Genomic DNA, 18,440 nt, shown 5'->3' on the forward strand with positions numbered 1-18,440 from the left:
CCTTCATGTCAAATGACGACTGTTTCTCTAGAAAGGGGTTAGGCTTAATATTTTAAAGAAATCTAATATGCATGCCGCATGTAGATTTCTGGGATCTTAAATATTATCTCATTAAATATTTTAAACAAGTGTTACTGTTTGGATGTGAAAAAATTTCCTTCTTTCAGGCAAGCAATAGCCCTATTGCATATCCCATGAATGTGATTCACCCAACTAGATGAGATTTCAAGATTGTCCTGTTTAGAAGAGGCCAAATAATGTAGCTGGACAATGGCTAGGTTGGGTACATAGCCACCATTGCAGAGTGGGATTTCAATTACTTCGCACAAGTGACTGGAAGTATTTTCTCTGCTTTATCATCCACATACCAGGAAGATGACAATGTTTGTTTCTTAATGTAGAAAAATTTTGCAAGCAGTTATTGTTAGTAACATCTGGTATCTGGTAGGGAGCCTAGTTCAGTTTACGTAGTAGGGTGGATAGATGAAGTACAGAAAGGGTGGGCAAAAGCTCAGTAGTTTGACTTAAAAAAAAACCAAAAACCACAAGAACATACTTCTCTGTCAACAACAGACAAGACTTTGGGGCCCAGCAATGGATTATTAAGTCTTTAGGGAAAGAAATTTATCTAAAACTGATTTGCCTTTTATGTTTAGTGTACACAAAAGTTTGAATTGATTTTGTTGAACAGAAGTTTCCACCCTCCGGTATTCTGACTGACTTTCAGGTAAGGAACATTCATATGGACTTGGGGCCTAATCCTATTCTCACTTAAATTAATGACACAACTCCCTCACTGATTTCAATGGGAAAAGAACTGGATTCTTGGTTATTTTCTTTTTCAAAAAAATTTATTAAACTTTTCAGTTTTGTAGACAGCTTCCCAGCCCTGAAATTTGTTGTAAAATACAGCCACTGAAGAGACTACATAGTGTGGAGGTGCAAAAAGTAAACTTTAAAGGTTTTCATAGAGACTCAAAATTTTCATTGGACTATCACAGCAGCAGTTAGGAAGTCATTATGAACAACCAAGATCAACAAACTTTATGACATAGACAAAAGGGACAAGAGCTCAGAGGCATAATTCCTGTGAGGAAAAAAAATATTTCTGCTGGGAAAAGCTAAATGGGATAACAAGAGAAGTGAAGAAAAGGAGATACAAATTAATCTTTTAGGGCACCAATTTAGGTGAGTCAATAGCAAAATTCAATATCCAAGTTAGATTGCCAACTGGTATTTAGGACCTTGGCAGCAATTCACATGCTCTTTCCACATCTCATATAGGTTAGCCATGGGATGAACAGACCAGAATCTATCAATTGTTACCAATTAAACTAAATATTAGAAAGGTATGTGCACTTAACTGTGCAGCTACATGAAACAAGCTAGGAATGTCTTCAAGGTATGGCTTTTAATATTACAGAATTGGCTATTTTGCAACAAAGTAATCAGATTTTAACATTTTCACATTGCCTTGCATCATGGATTCTTTAGCACTGTATCAATAATTAACATATAGCGAGCAAAGGAATGCACATGTAAATTCTGTTTTCTGTGTACATTTTACTTGCTAAGTGCCAAAATAAGGCTTTTTACATATGGTTGTCTACTCTGATCCCTAAAGTATTTAACATTCAGTCTTGGGAATCCAATTTCCTCTCACTGTGCAGAGATTTTATGCACATTAACTCTCTTGAGAGTTGCATGTGTAAATCCATCATACACTAAGAAAACACATTCCTGAATGTCTATGTTGCTGTTCCTGCATAAAAGCACACCCCTGGCATACAAGTGAAACACAGTGAATGGATGGTTATAAGATTTGACAGATATTTCATCAGTATATCATTTGACCAAAAAAAAAATTTTTTTTAAAGGGATGGGTGAGTATTCTGCATTTAATGTGCATCTCACTTTCATTAATGCTTAGAAAATACACCTAGTCAAGGAAACAGACTCCTAGAACTTTGGGGTATATGTTCCACTGTTATTCAGACACTTTCAAAACCAAGTCTTAATTTTCTATCAATCGCTGGCAACATTTATGGCTTCGTTTTAAAACCATGAAATATTACATTTTTTTTAAGAGTAAAAGAACAGTTGTTAATTTAGTGTTCTAGAACCTTAGATATTTGTGCTTGAAAAAGATAGCAAAAACAAGCAAACCAACCCACACATCTTTCAAACTTTCCATAGTTTGCAATATGCCCTTAGGAGTCTGAAAGTATTATTTCTTGTTGATTCTGCTCTATTGTCAAATATTTTTTTAACAGTAAACTAACATGACTGTTTGCAACAATTCTAAGATTTACTGTAGTGCCTTATGTCAAAACACACTTTCACATGCATCAGTATCAATGAGCTCTGGAAATAATTTTAACAACAGATTCTAGAGAGCAACTCAAGAGATCGGGGGGAGGGATAGCTCAGTGGTTTGAGCATTGGCCTGCTAAACCCAGGATTGTGAGTTCAATCCTTGAGGGGGTCATTTGGGGATCTGGGGCAAAAATCTGTCTGGGGATTGGTCCTGCTTTGAGCAGGGGGTTGGATTAGATGACCTCCTGAGGTCCCTTCCAACCCTGATATTCTATGATCACAAATGTGTTTGCAAAAGGAAAGGATGTCTCTCACACACTTTTTGTTAAGTTTCTCAACAACTAATCATGTGGAGGATTTTTTTTTTTTTAGAAACCTGAAGTCCAGTCTTTCCTTCTGAAACACAAGGCATAACACCATTTTTTTTCAAGTTAGCTACTATAATGAATACATCTGTGCAATTGATGATTTCACAAGCACATGATGTTGTATACTGAGGAAAAGAGCAAGCTCAAAATAATTTGGAGGACTTTCACATAGTATGCAGCAGTTTGAATGCATGCAAATTTGGATCTATAAATATTTAGTTGTTTCCCATTAAATAATTATTTTTCACTTGAAAAACATTTCAAATCTACATTATACAGGAATATATAATTTCTGTTCATGTGTTAACATTACTAACGTTCTATTTCCTTGTTTTTTAATTCACCAGTCGCAATACCCAAATTCATGACCTCACCAGATTACTAAACAAAAGAATACAGTTACTCATGTCAACAGAACAATAACTAAACACTTACATTTTCATTCTTTGCAAATATTTGTACTTATACAAAATATTCTCACCCACCATATGTAATATTATGATTTATTTCTGCTCTTCTTAAAGACTCATCCAGAACATCATACATTAATTCACTTGTCCTGTTACAAAATAAAAATTGTAAAAAAAAAGTTCTCACTTTATTTGAAGCCCAGTAAATTAATCACAAAAAAAACCCCACCTGTATATACCTGTTTAGTGAAAAAATAAAATCCTAAACCTACAAGCTGCTCCACATGATTTCAATGAGACTATTCATATTAATGAATTGTCATTAGAGCAAGTAAGGACTACAATCTGGCTCTAAATGGCATCTCACAAGATATTTGCTACTTTCAAATAAGCCATCTATTGTATCAAGATAGACTAAAAATACATTCCTTGCCGATCAACCAAAAAGTCTGTCTTATTTACTAAGAGGAACAGAGAACACAAACAACTAAACTCTTACAAAGGACAGCTCTCTTTTTACACTGCCTTGTCTTGGATTTTCACTGTGATCATATTACCAACCAAATTAATGGAAATTCTGATCTCAAGTCCACAAGTGTCTCTCACCACATATCCCATAATTAGCTGCCTGACCCACATAGGAGCTGAGAAACAAGGTAAGTATAATAACTTTTCAATAAATAACTTTGCACACTATTTGTTAATAAAGAGCAAATGGAATGTATTAATCCTTTATTTTCCTTTGTGTCATGACAGCACAGTAAAAGTTATGTTACCACACAATAATGACTCACTGTGTATTCTTTCTATTTTCAAAGAATTGATTACATAGAAGAAACTGGTTACCTTGGATCATCTTTTCCTAACAGCCCCAGTATTCTTAAGAGCTGAATTTGTAGCCATGGTGCGGGCACGCTGTGGTAATTGAAGTCGATAGGAAGCTTTCCTCCCACTACCTGCTTTAGAATGGTTACAAAGCTCTCTGTCAAGTCCTTATATCCAGATGCATTTTTCTAGACAAGGAAAAGAGAAATACTTTAAGTACAGTGCCTCAGAAATACACCATAAGGCCATGACAGGAATATAATCTTATTAGCTATTATTCAATTAATTGTTCCATTTCCTAACCCATCACTTCTTCCTCTCGAACCCCAACATCAACTCCTTTTTGCTTTATCAAGCTGAAGTGTTTTCCCCGTATTTTCAACAAGACAGTGAATACGACTGACAGCATTTCCCTTGCAATGGTACACTGAATTCACAGGCAATCCTCAGCATAATCTATAACACACTGAAAAAAACCTAAACTTTGGTCTTAAAAACAGGGCCATTATGCCAAAGGTGTTGATCACCAGGGTCAGGCTCTGAATGGGTCAGCTGGGGCATTTGTCAAGGGTTGGAATGCTAATGAATATAGTACTGATTACCGCGATTCACCTTCATAACTAACTGAAGACCATTTGATAGACCATCCTTCCAGAGAGATTTTCCTACAGAACAATTTTACAGTTGTTTGTACATTTTAAAAACCAGCCTACATGTTCAATTAGGCTTCTAATTCTCGGCCTACCTTAATCATTTGAAGGTAAATGTGTAAAGAAGCAGCCATGACTCCAACATCCCTGTCACACAGGGCTTTCCGGAACTTGTCATGGATGTGCTGGACTTGGTTGGGAGCAATGAGATAGAATTTATACAAGGCCTGAACTGCCTTTCTTCTGATAATTTCCCTAAAGAGAAATATTTTTCTTTAGAAGATCAAGCAACTTGACCCTAAATAGAAGTTTTACTTAACCTAAATTGTTTCTCTATATTATGAATCAGAGACTTTATTTTTATGAAAACTACTGACTTTGTAACATTTCCCACTTTTATAGCTAGTTAGTTAAAAATATTAACTAGGCATCACATCATGATGCCTCTGAAATAGTATTATCATCCAAGTTTTACAAATGAGGACACCGAGACAAGAGAGAGGGATAAGTAATCTGGCAAAGGCCACATGATGAGTCAGTGGCACAGCAAGCAGAGTTTAGTAGTTCCTGGAGTTAGATCATGCTTCTGCTACCTTTTAGTTTAATATGTACTCCGTGCTAGCTCTGTATTTTCATGTATGTAATGTTATTAACGACGAGGCCTGATACTCAAAAGGCTGAGCACCTACACCTCACAAGTCTTCAGTGGGGTTTGCGCACGCTCAGCTTCTCCAAAAATCAGGCACAGATCTTTCTGTGACGTAATGAATTCCAAGGGTACAACTTGTTACTCTATTTACACTACAAACACTTCTTAACCCACATAGTGCAACAGTATCTCCACGTGTATAAAGTTACATGACATTTATCCATCAACAATGCTTAAGCAAAACAAAAGACATCCATTGTGCAATCAAGAATGCACAAACTAAAGAGGGGAGGGGGAAACAAAAGGAAAATTTGAAAAGGAACACAAAGTTGTGAATGGCAACTAAGGAAGGATTCAGAGCAAAAACAGTACTTAAGAGAAATATTTATGTACTGAAATAAAACATCTAAATTTTAGGACATTCCAAGTTTATAACAAAAGGCTGAAATCCTTCCTATAAGTGAATACGTACTTAGAATGCTGAAGTTTGTCTTCTATGAGGGGAAGTACAGCTGGAATCATTTCCCGTGGAAAGATCTGGCTGACAACAGTAAGCGCCATACACACCTCAACCAGGTTAGTGCTCTGCAAGTCCTGTCACAATCATTAAGACAACAAAATGGTCATTTCTAATTTAAACTATGAGAAACTTTTCATTTCTAAGGCCAAATGTGGGAAAGCCTCCACTTTTTATGCTATACTGTGAAGCACTGCTCTCTAATGCTCTGCTAATTAAGGGATTGTTCAATTTTTCTGTGAAATTTTCATTATATTTGTTTAATACTGCTACAAAACTTGAAACTATAACCACAGGAAAAGGATACATTAGAGTCTCGTAAGCAGCTCAGGTGAATAGTCATTTTTCCTATTTCAGTGTTAACTGACAAACAAGTAGATTTTATTAATGATTACATAGTTTAGAATTAAATTGGCATTATACTTGGAAAAGCACTGGCCTAAAAAGTTAGTGTAATGTTCTTCTCCAAACCTCCCATAAAGCTGTACCTTCACAACTGTGTTCACAAGCAGAAGCAACAGTTCATGATTTTCATGGAGGAATAAAGAAACAGCCAAGTAACCTACAAAAGAAAATAACAAAAAACCTTCATCACCTTTTCCAGTAATAAACTATTTCCAAATGTTAACAGGAGAACTTAAGACATCCAGAACACAAGAGTTGACGACTCAAATCATAGGTGAAAATACTGGCAGATTATATGATCTCTGTGGGTAAATCTAGAAAGGAAAAGAAAAGAAAAGGCAAAAAGAAGAAAAAGAAAAGAACCCTGCAGCAGTGAGTTTCAGAGCCCGAGTAACTGACTGAGATTCACTGCCGTGGGTGGGGGGGTTGCCTTGTAGATGCACTCTATTATTTTTTTAATGTCAGGGTTTAAATTAACTGTTTTTTATAATCTGGTTGCTTGGATATATTTAGCTTGTTGTAGTGTTCAGTAAGGATGGACTTGAAACCCACAAGTTGTGTCCAAAATTAAGAGGACCCTGTAAAGCTGTCAGGTCTAAAGTGCTGAGGATGACATCATATAAGAGACAATTAATTAGGAAATGAATGGTTTTTTCCATACTAACAAAATTATATTCTTCCTAAACCAGACAACTACCCATAAGCAGTCTGCACTTTATTTTTAAGTAAGGAGACACCAATATAGCAAATTTTAGTTTTAAGTAAATTATTGTGTCCCAGTTTATTTACTAAATTACATAATTCAACACTATATATTTTCTAGTGTTACTCAATTAAGTTATTCTTTTATTTATTTTGACTGGTAATTATAAAACAGACCTATTCAAAGGAGCTCTAGGTACTGTGACGTAATTAAAACAACACAAAACACACACGCACACACAAAGTCGGTTAAAACTGGTCATTCCAATCCCATAACACAAATCAACCTATATAATTATAGGCGAGCAAACAAATCCTCTATCACAGCTCAAACTCCATTCATGCCCTCATCCTCCTCAGATATCCAGGAAATCAGACGGGGTTTGGGGATGGCCTGAAGGTCACAGACTTCAACCATTTGGAACTAAGGAGGGAACTAAATTCCAGAATCAAGGACCCTGATGGAATAAGCATCTCTTCTGATCACAGAAGGTGGAACTATTATATGGGGATAGTTTGTGGGTCTCAGACCAGCAGGGCTCTGGCCATTTAAGGTTTTACAATTTAGATTCCAGAAAGGAACCGATAGATAGGTCTTGAACCACTGGTGAAATGTCTCCTGGTATGATAAACCTCTAAACAATCAGATCACTGCATTCTGGACTACCTTCAGTGTCTGAATTAATTTCAGGTGTAGCCTACAATGAATACATGGCAGTAGTCTAGTATCAGTAAGTGATAAAGACATGGACTATGATAGCAAATTCCATATTGCAAAGAAGAAACCACAGCCTTCTGGCCAGACCTGGATTTTTAAAAAGCAGCTTCATGATAACAGGTGCTACCTTATTGTTTAACAGCAGTTGTTTTCTACCTGAACTCTCAAGTGGCAAACTTGAACGAAATAGGAGGTTATGGTGTGATGGGCACAACCCTGCAGTCAAGGAAGCCGAGATAATCCTTGCCACTTCACAGGTTTTTCCCAACCTACCAACATCACCTGTGTCATATCTGGATTTAGCCTCAACTAACTTGTTCTCATTTGTTCCTAGATTGCCACCTAACACTCAAACACAATGGCAAGATCAAGTGAGAGGAGAAGAACATACTGAAGACATGAGAACCCATGCTGCCTCACTAACACTCCTAGAAGCCCCAGATATATATCCCAGGGGGTTGCATTAGGTAATTGTTCATCTGCCTCACACACACACACCCCAAACATGAGGAGTTACAAGATGGAGGATGACTCGACAAGAAAACCCTTGAGGCAGATGAACAATTCCCTAATGCAACTTTATGGGACTGCCCACCCAGGAAAGAATGGAGACAGTCAAGAGCCCTGTTCACCACTGCATACAGCTGTAGAGTCAGCAGTACCAAAGACAACTGAACAACTTTATAATATCAGCATAGACACCTACTCATTCTCCATTACTAGTAGATCCTCAAGCCAAAGCAATGAGTGCTGTTTTTTGTCCAGGAGATCTGAGGCATCTAGATACTGAAAAGACTGGTCAATGTCAAGAAATAATCTCCTGATCAGAAGCCATATACAAGCACACTTCAAAAGAGATTGCACCCTGACTTCCACAAGAAGGTGTTAATTCCTACAAGCATCACACTGAGCATCACACTGAGCATCTTTTCACTGGTCTTCAATAGTCAGGACATGGATCTAAAATTACAGTTTCTGATACAAGGTTTATCCAACTCCAGCGCTTGAGTGAATTATACCAGCTGAAATTCAAACACAGAAAACCTAACAGTTATTTTGCCCAATATATTGTCTTGCTATTGTGGATGCAGGATAATTTGGCCCACATCTGAACTATTTTCTCTGCAACACAACAAGAAATGTCTTCACTAAGACACTTGAATCAGCAACCTCTTGGAAATACACCAGATTAATCAGAAAGTCGACTCCTTGAAACAAATCTACTGATAAGACTTTGTAGCTAAAACAGAGATATGAAACTCTTCTTTGCCTCCCATACAATATGTGGCGTAAAATTTCAAAAATTCTTTTACACCATCAGTCAGATTTCTCCATAGACTTCTGCATTGGTGCTCTCATTAACTTCCCTCTCGCCTCACTTGTCACAAACCACCTCTAGCCCAAGGTGGCCTATGTGTACAAAGACAGGGAAGAATATGCTTAAATGGCACTGCACTAATATTGAAAAGAAAATTATAAAACCCTACAAAAGCATAAATACAGTTGAATGTCGGACAGCCAGCACTCTCAATTTGGAAATACTCTTACTCCACTAAATTTTGTCTCTCTAATATTCCAGTTATATTATTTTACAAGGTTATTTATGACAACTATATATAAATACCCTTTAAATGAAAATGCTTGTATGTCTCTGGTGTTTACTAGAGCTGATATTCAAAATTATTAAATACAGAGGGTTGGTTTTTTTTATGGTTTCCCCTTTGCACCCATTTTTCAACCAGGTACAGAGCTCCTTAAAATTCAAATAATTTTGTATTTTCACATTTTGAAATATCAAGTTGAATTATTTCCCTCCCTCCCTCCAAAAAATATTGAAAATAAAATTGTAAAAAGTGGGAGAAAACTTTCAACCAGTTCTTGTGTTTAGTATGACTTCCAACCCAATCTCAGGGGACATTTGTGGCAATTTTGAGCACAATGTTAAGATATACGAGTCTTATACACATACCAACTCTTTTTTCTAAAAGGTTTCCCTGTTGTGCTAGCTTAATAGCATGGATGTATCCGAAGGAGGACTCATATCCCAGCATTTCACAATAGATTAGTCTCACCATACATTCTTTCATCAGTCTCTGAAATACCAAGAATGAAATATTAAGAAATTTAGAATAGTTTTAAGTGCTCTGTTCCTCTTTGCAGTTCTAACATATTGAGGTTTGAGACTTTGACATCATGTATATATTATAAACAAAAAGCACTACTTTTTCTAAAATCAGAATTTAACATTTCTAAAATGAAAGTTTATCAATATTTGATGTGATACTAATGTTTCAAAACAAATTTAAGTTAAACTACAACTGAACTTCATCAAATCCCATGCATAAAGATCATGTTATCCAGCTATGAGTGGCATCCTTGCATTCAAAACAAAATTATGACCATCATGGGTATTAAAATGAATAGTCACATAAGTGTATTACAAGTTCAGCATGTTCTAGTAATGGTGCTAACAAATGCAAGATGTCTCTAATGTATACCAACTATACCAAACTCATAAGTATTAACTCACTCTGCCAAGCACAAGCCTGCACATTGCTATTCTTAAATTCAGACTACAGTAAAGGTAAATTTCATTACAAAGACGACTAAAACTTACAAGTGTTGTAGTGGGAGCAGAAACTGTTGCCTTCAAATTAGTTTGTTCCTGTTGTATTAATTTTTCTTCCTCCTATAAAAGAAAAATTTAAACATTTTTAAAGATCTTGCATAAAGATCTTGCAAACAAAAAAAATGAACGATGGCAAGGAAAGCATGATCTGTTACAATTCTATCAAAAATAATTTATATAATCTTATGGTCTTTATTTGTTTTTTGTATAAATATCACAAAGCTATTACACTTCCAATTTCACTAGATTTACAGCTTCAAGGGGTTTCACTAGATTTCCATATACTTTTTTTTTTAAAGCACGGAAAATCATATACTTTCCATATCTACATTTTCATCTGCTCACTCTTCCACTGGCCTGTATTACAGTATACAGAAGTTTATTGATTTAAAATGGTCTAACAGTACTTCATTTATATTCTTGGAAAATATTTTAAAGTAGATAGTTTTAATACATGCCATTCAAAACAGAAACTACATTCTGCAGCCATTTTGCAAGCTCAGCATGTTTGGCCCTAGTTAGGGCTTAGATGAGACCTCTAGTGCCTAGACAGTGATACTGGTAATTCAACCAGTAACACTCTTTCTTCTAAATCAGTATTGAAATAATACACAGCATGGTGTCAGGGAATGACACAATGCATTATTTTGGATGACAGATAACACTAAGGTCCTGCCCACTTGTACAGCACGCACTCTTAGGAATAGTAAGGGATTTAGCTCTGTGTCCTGGCCAAGTTACATCATGTTATTTACACCTACTCCTACAAAAACCGATCATTGTGTATTGCATTCATATTTACTCCCTGTACTAAACTGGAAGGAAGGATGGCCCAATGGTTAGGGCTCTAGGCTCTGGTTTTGAGATCCTGCTCTGACACCGCCTTCCTGTGTGACTATGGACAAACCATTTAACCTCTCCGTGCCTTAGCTCCCAATGTGTAAAATAGGGATTTACAGCACTTCTCTACCTGGGGCGAGGTAAGGATACTAAGTATAAATATATGAAAGGTAGGGTTGCCAATTTTCATAGTTTTATCACATTACAGTCTTTAATTACAAAATCTTTAATTCCTGAAGACTCCAGGACAATCCTGGAGCACTGGCACCCCTAATTAAAGCCTATGAGGCACCCAGATACTATTGTAATTGGGGCATATCAATAGGCTGGGTGGCTAGAAAGAAAAGCATGTTACTGGGCAAGGCTGAACAGGTGTGTTTCACCCCAGAGGCAGCTGCCAACACTTGCTGACCTTCCACATTCAGGCTTTTCTACACCCCACAACGCAGGGGCGGAGCTGCTTGACCGAAAACCCGCCTGCTCTAATACTCGGCGACAGGGGACCCCATGGCTTCGCGCCTGCCCAGAGCATGAGACACACCCGGCGCGGGAAGCCAGGGTGAGAAGGGGGACCGCGGGCCCAGCCTCCCCGCTTGCTTTCAGCCTGGGGACGGGGACGGGGACCGAGGCTACGGCTACAGTTCACAGGGGAGAAGGTGCTGCTGGCCAGGGGCCCAGCCCGCCGCCGAGCCACCCGCCGGCCCGTACATGTTTGGAGGAGAGCGCGGTGATGCTCCGGATCAAGCCGCCCAGCCGCGAGGTGGCCGAGACCCGACCCGGGCCCCCGCCGGGCCCGGCCCCCGGGTCGTGCTGCCCCAGCAGGCCGGGCAGCGCGCTCAGCGTCCGCTCCACCACGTCGCTCATGCCCGGCCCCGCCGGCGGCGGCCGCCACTCGCCTCACGGAAGGGCAGGGCCTGGTCCCGCCCCCACTTCCGGTTTCCCTGACTAAAAAAACTTTATTGAGGCTCCTGGCGCGGACAGCGGACACGGCGGGTGGCCGGGGCGGGAAAAGGCGCGTAGAGCCGCAGGCTCCTGGGCTCTAGGCAGCCCGAGTCCCCGCCCCGCGCCGGGCCCCGGGGCGTGGTGATGTGAGACGTCAGCGACCCCCGCTCGAGGACCGTGCCCGGCAAGGCCTGAAGGGCTACGGCGCGGAGCGCCCCCGCCCGAGGCGGTGCCCAGGAGCCCTTGCGGGCGGCGGGTGTCACAGAGAGGGGAGAGCGCTTACGGGGCCCGCTCCTCAGCGTCACCTCGGCACAGCAAGTGGTGCCTGGGCTACATATGGACACAGCTCAGTCGTGGGGGGGGAGCAGAGCTGGGCATCTGCTGTGCGCTCCCTGCTGTCGCCACTGGTCACCCTTGGTGAGTGGCAACGCCCCAGTCTTTGAGAGGCTTCATGGCCTCCCTTAACTCCCAGCACCCTGCCACCCGTAGCCCGCTAAACCTGAAGGTGGAGCCGAAACACCGCTTTCTAAGCTGGAGAGCGCACCCAGGGGATTCAGTCTTTACAGAAGGGTCCTGGAATCAGGCAGCACTGCTCGCACAAGGCTTTGAAACAGGGCAAGAGTTGCTTTGGGTAACCTCTCCTCATAAGTGATTTCACAAAATCTCAAATCCTATGATGGCCACCCATCCTGCCAGCCCAAGAGGGAAGCAGTGTTGGGATCGGTTAGTAAAATGCTTATTTTGATGTCTAAACGCTGTAACGAATCAGTTACATGCTTATAGGTCTTTATCTGTGTAAGTCTGAAAAGAATGAGTTTAAAGTTAAGTAGCAGAATTAGCTGAATTTTCAGATCCTTTATATCAATAAGAAATTTCTCTTTTTCTTTTATTAGCAGAAACAACAAAATAAACCCCAAAGAAATAAATTAAAATACTCTAGGGGGCTAATTTGTTAAAGTTTTTCTTAGTGGCTTTTCATTTACAGATAAAAATTTGGTTTTGCCACATCCACTCTTGGAAGTGAAGAAATGTGTGTATAGCATAGGACATGAGCTTGATCTTTCAACAGTGAAATTAATGGGAGTTTTGTGATTTGTCTTCAATGGGAACAGCATGGATAAGGCTGAAAAAAAAAACCACACACAAAAAGGTACAATCACACACTGATTCAGATTTTATAATTAAATGAGCGTGGCAATGTGCAATGAAAGCCATCACAACTGAGAAAATGATTCTTTCTTTTGTACTGTGAAATTATTCTCTCCAGACACATTATCCATAATATGCAATAAGCATCTACTTTGTAAATAATGATTAATTTAAGTATAGGTTTTTTTGTTGTATATTAAGGTTCTTATCCTCCATCTTGTTTTTAAATTCTGATTGATGGTTTTCTGTCAGTGTAAATGCAGACAGAGTAAGTAAGGAGTGAAACATCCTACCCAATACCTGATTTTTTTTTATTTTTAAGAAGCTCCTTTTAAAACTTTAAATTATTAAGTCTGAATCAGTTTGTTAAATTTCAGTTTTTGTTTTGTAACCTTCTGAAGAGTGTAATTATCAAAAGCTAAAGCTTGCTTCTTTGCATGTTTTTTTTTAAGCTTGGTTCAGCAATAAATATTGGGCTGAATCCAATAGTATAGTGCAGGGGCTGATTTTTAGTGGCACTCTGCTGCCAGTCCTGGCTGCCAGCTCCACTCAGCCCGCTGCCGGTCTGGGGTTCTGTCTGCCGGCCCTGCTAAGCCCACTGACGGTCCCTGGCCAGCCAGGGTCCTGGCTGCCAGCCCCACCCAGCCCACCACCGGCCTGGGATACCGGCCGCCAGTCCCGCTCACCTTGCTGCACTATTATTTACTTTACATACAATAATAGTTTAGTTATATAATAGACTTATAGAGAGAGAGAGCTTCTAAAAACGTTAAAATGTATTACCAGCACGCAAAACCTTAAATTAGAGTGAATAAATGAAGACTCAGAGGGGTAGCCGTGTTAGTCTGGATCTGTAAAAGCAAAAAAAAAAATAAAGAAACCTAGAAGGCAGCAGCAGCTGCAGCAGTTGAGGCTGGGTGGGTGAATACCCTCTTAATAAAGTGTGAGTGGTTCAGCAGGCAGGGGCATTTATATAAGCAAGAAGCAAGCAAGCTAGAGAGTTCGAGGTTCAGTCAGAATCAGAGGATGAGGCCCTGTTCTAAGAGGTTGAAAGGTGAAAAGGGAGGAGGGAAACTGGAAACTAGCCATTCACCATTCACATTCTTTGTTGAGCTCTGAGTCTGAGCTGATGGTGTCAAATTTGCAGATGAAGCTTTTCTCAGAAGTCAGTTGAGTGAAGTTTTTTTTTTTTGTTGTTTGAGACCTTAAGATCTGCTATTGTGTATTGTGTGTGTTGAAGTGTTCTCCTTGTTCTTTTTTTATTTTTTTATTATCATAATTTGTTTATTATTTGATTCCCTTTTCCTTTTCCTCTAGAGAGTAGTGTACAGGCCAGAGGGGCAGGCAGAGGGGCATGATGGCATATATTGGCATATATTACATTGGTGGACGTGTGATGAATGATGGTGGTGATGGTGTGGCTGATCTGGTTAGGTCCTGTGATGGTGTTGCTGGTGTAGATATGTGGGCAGAGTTGGCATCGAGGTTTGTTGCATGGGTTGGTTCCTGAGCTAGAGTTACTATGGTGTGGTGTGCAGTTACTGGTGATGAAGACTCGGCACCCCACTTCAGAAAGGTTGCTGACCCCAGTTTAGTGTCATAGAAATGTAGGACTGTAAGGGACCTCGGTAGGTCAACGAGTCCAGTCCCCTGCACTGAGGCAGAACTAAGTATTATCTAGACCATCCCTGACAGGTGTTTGTCCAACCTGTTTTTAAAAACCTCCAATTTTGGAGATTCCACAACCTCCTTAGGTAACTTGTTCTAGGGGTATGATGCAGCTGCTGTACCAAATAGCTGATGGAATGTGGTTAGAGAGAGCGCATAGTCAGCCTGGTACAATCACATCAGTGTAAAATGGATTATCCAGTGGCATGAAGCTACCCTAAAGGTTCTTAGCTACCTCCCTCCTGCTGACATAGCAGGTGTGGCTAGAGGAAAGCATGTGCCAATCTCTTATTATGGTTTTAGCTCCTTAGAACAACTGACATGATTGAAAGCAGCCCTCAGCCTGCTCTCGCTTATGCTCGGCCATTGGGCCTGTTCACAGTGGCCCCAGGAGCGGAAAGGTGCCACCACTGCACCACACCATCCCTACATGCATTCTGTATACTTCAGACAGACCCGGGATCTGACACATCATTTACAATGTTATGGCTGCTTGTGTGTTTCTATACTGTCTCTTTAACTAGCATGTGGTTTTGATAGTGTTTGCAGTAACATTATTATTTATATTACCACAGGAGCCCTGTTCATGCACCAGCACCCCATTATGCTAGTTGCTGTACAAATACAGAACAAAACGACAGTCCCTACACCAAAGAGCTTACAATCTAAGTATGGGACAAGAACAACAGCTGAATACAGGCATCTGGGGGAATATAAGGAAACAAAGACAGTATTGGTCAGCATGACGGGCTGTGGGTCTAGGTACACCAGCAGCGTAATCATTTTCAAGTAGTTGGAGGCATCATGGCAAAGAGCAGCCTGGAGGAGGATTAGTGAGGTAGTTTTGTTGATGTTTGTGGGGAGCTCCTTCCAAGCATGAAGAGCAGCATGAAAGAAAACAAAAAGGTGCTTGATTGAAAATTTAACAAGTGGTTGATGGAAGCTGTCTTCATAGGCTGGTCAGAGGCAGGAGTCAACATCTCAATAGTGATTCAAACAGAATAGGTATGGTTGTGATAGGCCATGGAAGGCCTTAAAAATGAAGACAAGTAGCTTATGTTTGTTGTAATAGAGAAGGGGGAGCCAGTGGAGGGATACAATGGGAGGGGTGACATGGTCAAAGCGACTGGCTAGGAAAAGGATCTTTACAGCAGCATTCTGAATGGATCTGAGCCAGGGCAAGATTGTGTTTGTCAAGGCCAGAGAGAAGGGTGGTACAGTAATTGATATGCAAGATGATGAGAACCTTGATGTGAGTTTTAGTGGGTGGATAAGAAAGACCATATTTTAGAAAAGTTATGCAGGAAGAATTAACAAGATTTATAGAGCCTTGTAAATCCGCAGGTATCTGCAGACCATTTTTGCAGATCGCAGTGTGGATGCGAATACAAATTTTGTATCTGTACATGGCTCTACAGCACACTCACCCCCAAACAGAGCAGCTGTCACCCAGTCTGCAGGCTCCAGCTCAGCTATCTGAATCACACAGCGGCATGCTGGGCATTCTGGGAGATGTAGTCCCCAGCTTGCTTGGAGGGAGGAGGTAAACTACAACTCCCAGAAGGGGGAGTGAGCCAAGCACTGTAAGGTGGGGGTGCTCTTTAAATGAGCAGGCAGTAATGGCTGCATGCATTAGAGCCCCTGCAACTGAGTTGGGGTGTCCAAGTCCCCCATAGGGATGGTGGCATTGCATAGAAGGACCTGGAATCATAGCCTCCCTGCCTGGACCAGGGAAGGAGGTATGGCAAGGTCAGAGCTGGTGGCAGGGCAGAAGGTCTCTGGAGAGAAGTGGGGCTATGGATTGGGTGCTTGACACCACCGCCCTGCATCACTGCTGCACAGTGACCTGTGGAGCTGTTTAGAGCCCTGCAAATACGTGGATATCCGCAGACAATTTTTGCGGATCCGATGCAGATACACCTTTTTGTATCCATGCAGGGCTCTAACTTTAGGCACATCCAGGCTGGGAGAACCTAGAGAGGTCCAAGTCCAGGATGATGCCCAGGAGTTGATCTGATTCATATGATTCTGTTGCTCTCAATAGTAGTACTCATACAAGCAAAGATAGTTTACATGAGTAAGGGTTTGCAGAATGCAACCCTTGAGTGTCACTTATGATTTTTGTTCTGCTTTTAAAATTAAACCTAAGATTTCTTACTCATGAAAAATATTTTTGATGACAAAGTAAAAACCTTGAAATTCATGAGTCTGGCTGTCTTTATATACCATTCCCCCCCCCCCCCCCATGCAATACTCCAACTTTTCAAAATAGGATTCATTTTAATATGATCACATTTAGGTCTAGTTTCACAGGTATTAAATTACAACAGGTGCTAAAAGCAAAAGCCTTGTTGTCCTCAACAGCTTGACACTGAAGGAGCTTAATCCTGATTTCAGTGACCCCCCATCTCTTGTCAGTCACATACTTCAGACTTTGGCCATGCCTCAGAACTGCCCTGAAACACAACAATGTGTCTTCCCATGCATCTATATGGAAGGATTCAGAGTAGCAGCTGTGTTAATCTGTATCCACAAAAAGAACAGGAGTACTTGTGGCACCTTAGAGACTAACACTTTTCGTGGTGGGGGGCTAAGATTCCACCCCTTGCTCCTGCTCTTGGGGCACAGAGTCCCACTAGTGGCCTGTGAATGTGGTAAAGGACAGAAGCAGGGGAGGGGTCTGGGTTTGCTCCTTACTCTGAGCCCTAGCCCCTCTCAACTCCTGTGGGTCCTTATCCTCTTCCCCCTTGGATGGGGTACCTTCAGTCCTTAGATGCTGGGGGAAGGAGTCTCCCTTACTCTAGTTTTCTGATCTTCAGAGTCTCACAGCACACCTCCAAGCTCTAGTCCTCTCTCCTGATTGCCTGAAGCAGGGGGTTTGTGAGGTTGCTAACAGGGTCTTAATTGACAGGTGCTCCAATTAACCTTTAGCAACCCTCCCTAGTCTACAGGGAACCATGCCTTAATTAGCCTAGGGCTTATATACTTCCCCTCTACCATTCTCCCACTGCTCCCTAGCCCTCCTGTATCACAACACAGAACATGGAACAAAGGGTGTTACCATACACATACCCATTGTTTCATATATATATATATATATATATCTTCCTACTGTATTTTCCACTGCATGCATCCGATGCAGTGGGTTTTAGCACATGAAAGGTTATGCTCAAATAAATTTGTTAGTCTCTAAGGTGCCACAAGTACTCCTGTTCTTTATATGGAAGGAGACTCTCACAGATGATTCTAAGGGTGGAACACAACATGCATCAAGACAGCAATGGCATAAATACTTGGAGGAGGGGACCGCAGTGGCTAACTGACAACCTCAGTCTAGATTTCATCCTCTAAAGGCAAATGCACTGTTTGTCTATTCATTTCTCTCTGATCTCTGAGATCAGGCATTTCTAGGCCTGGTATAATGGGATTTTCCACCAATTGCTATAAGCTATGCTCACATAATCGTTGATGTATTTTTGAACACAGATGTGAAAGCTTTTTTCCATTGCTGAATAGTAAATAGGGGAAAATCCTAGTCCCACTGAAATCCGAGAGAGTCAGTCAGGTTGCTTATGTTAGCAGAATAGCAGGCTCTCCATTTTGCTAAGGTTGAATGCCTACTTCCATTTAAAATGCAGACACATACACCTTT

General features: G+C 40.6%; 1 protein-coding gene across 6 annotated transcripts in view; it reads right to left on the reverse strand.

Annotated features, from left to right (window-relative positions):
* AP4E1 (adaptor related protein complex 4 subunit epsilon 1) overlaps window positions 1-18,440 on the reverse strand; it is a 62,755-nt gene that overhangs the window by 18,963 nt on the left and 25,352 nt on the right. For 2 of the 6 annotated variants that reach the window (XM_039491315.1, XM_039491316.1), the window contains 7 exons: window positions 10,178-10,249; window positions 9,530-9,653; window positions 6,224-6,297; window positions 5,691-5,812; window positions 4,665-4,824; window positions 3,941-4,107; window positions 3,170-3,243 (listed from right to left, as the gene is read on the reverse strand). In XM_039491315.1, coding sequence (XP_039347249.1) covers window positions 3,170-3,243; window positions 3,941-4,107; window positions 4,665-4,824; window positions 5,691-5,812; window positions 6,224-6,297; window positions 9,530-9,653; window positions 10,178-10,249 — 793 coding nt within the window. Of the gene's footprint in view, window positions 1-3,169; window positions 3,244-3,940; window positions 4,108-4,664; window positions 4,825-5,690; window positions 5,813-6,223; window positions 6,298-9,529; window positions 9,654-10,177; window positions 10,250-11,441; window positions 11,596-11,737; window positions 12,144-12,254; window positions 12,274-18,440 lie in introns of those variants that run through there. The other 4 variants (XM_039491320.1, XM_039491318.1, XM_039491314.1 and 1 more) reach the window with 4 other exon arrangements.

This window comes from Mauremys reevesii, linkage group 10 (genome assembly GCF_016161935.1).
Source record: "Mauremys reevesii isolate NIE-2019 linkage group 10, ASM1616193v1, whole genome shotgun sequence".
Taxonomy (NCBI): domain Eukaryota; kingdom Metazoa; phylum Chordata; order Testudines; family Geoemydidae; genus Mauremys; species Mauremys reevesii.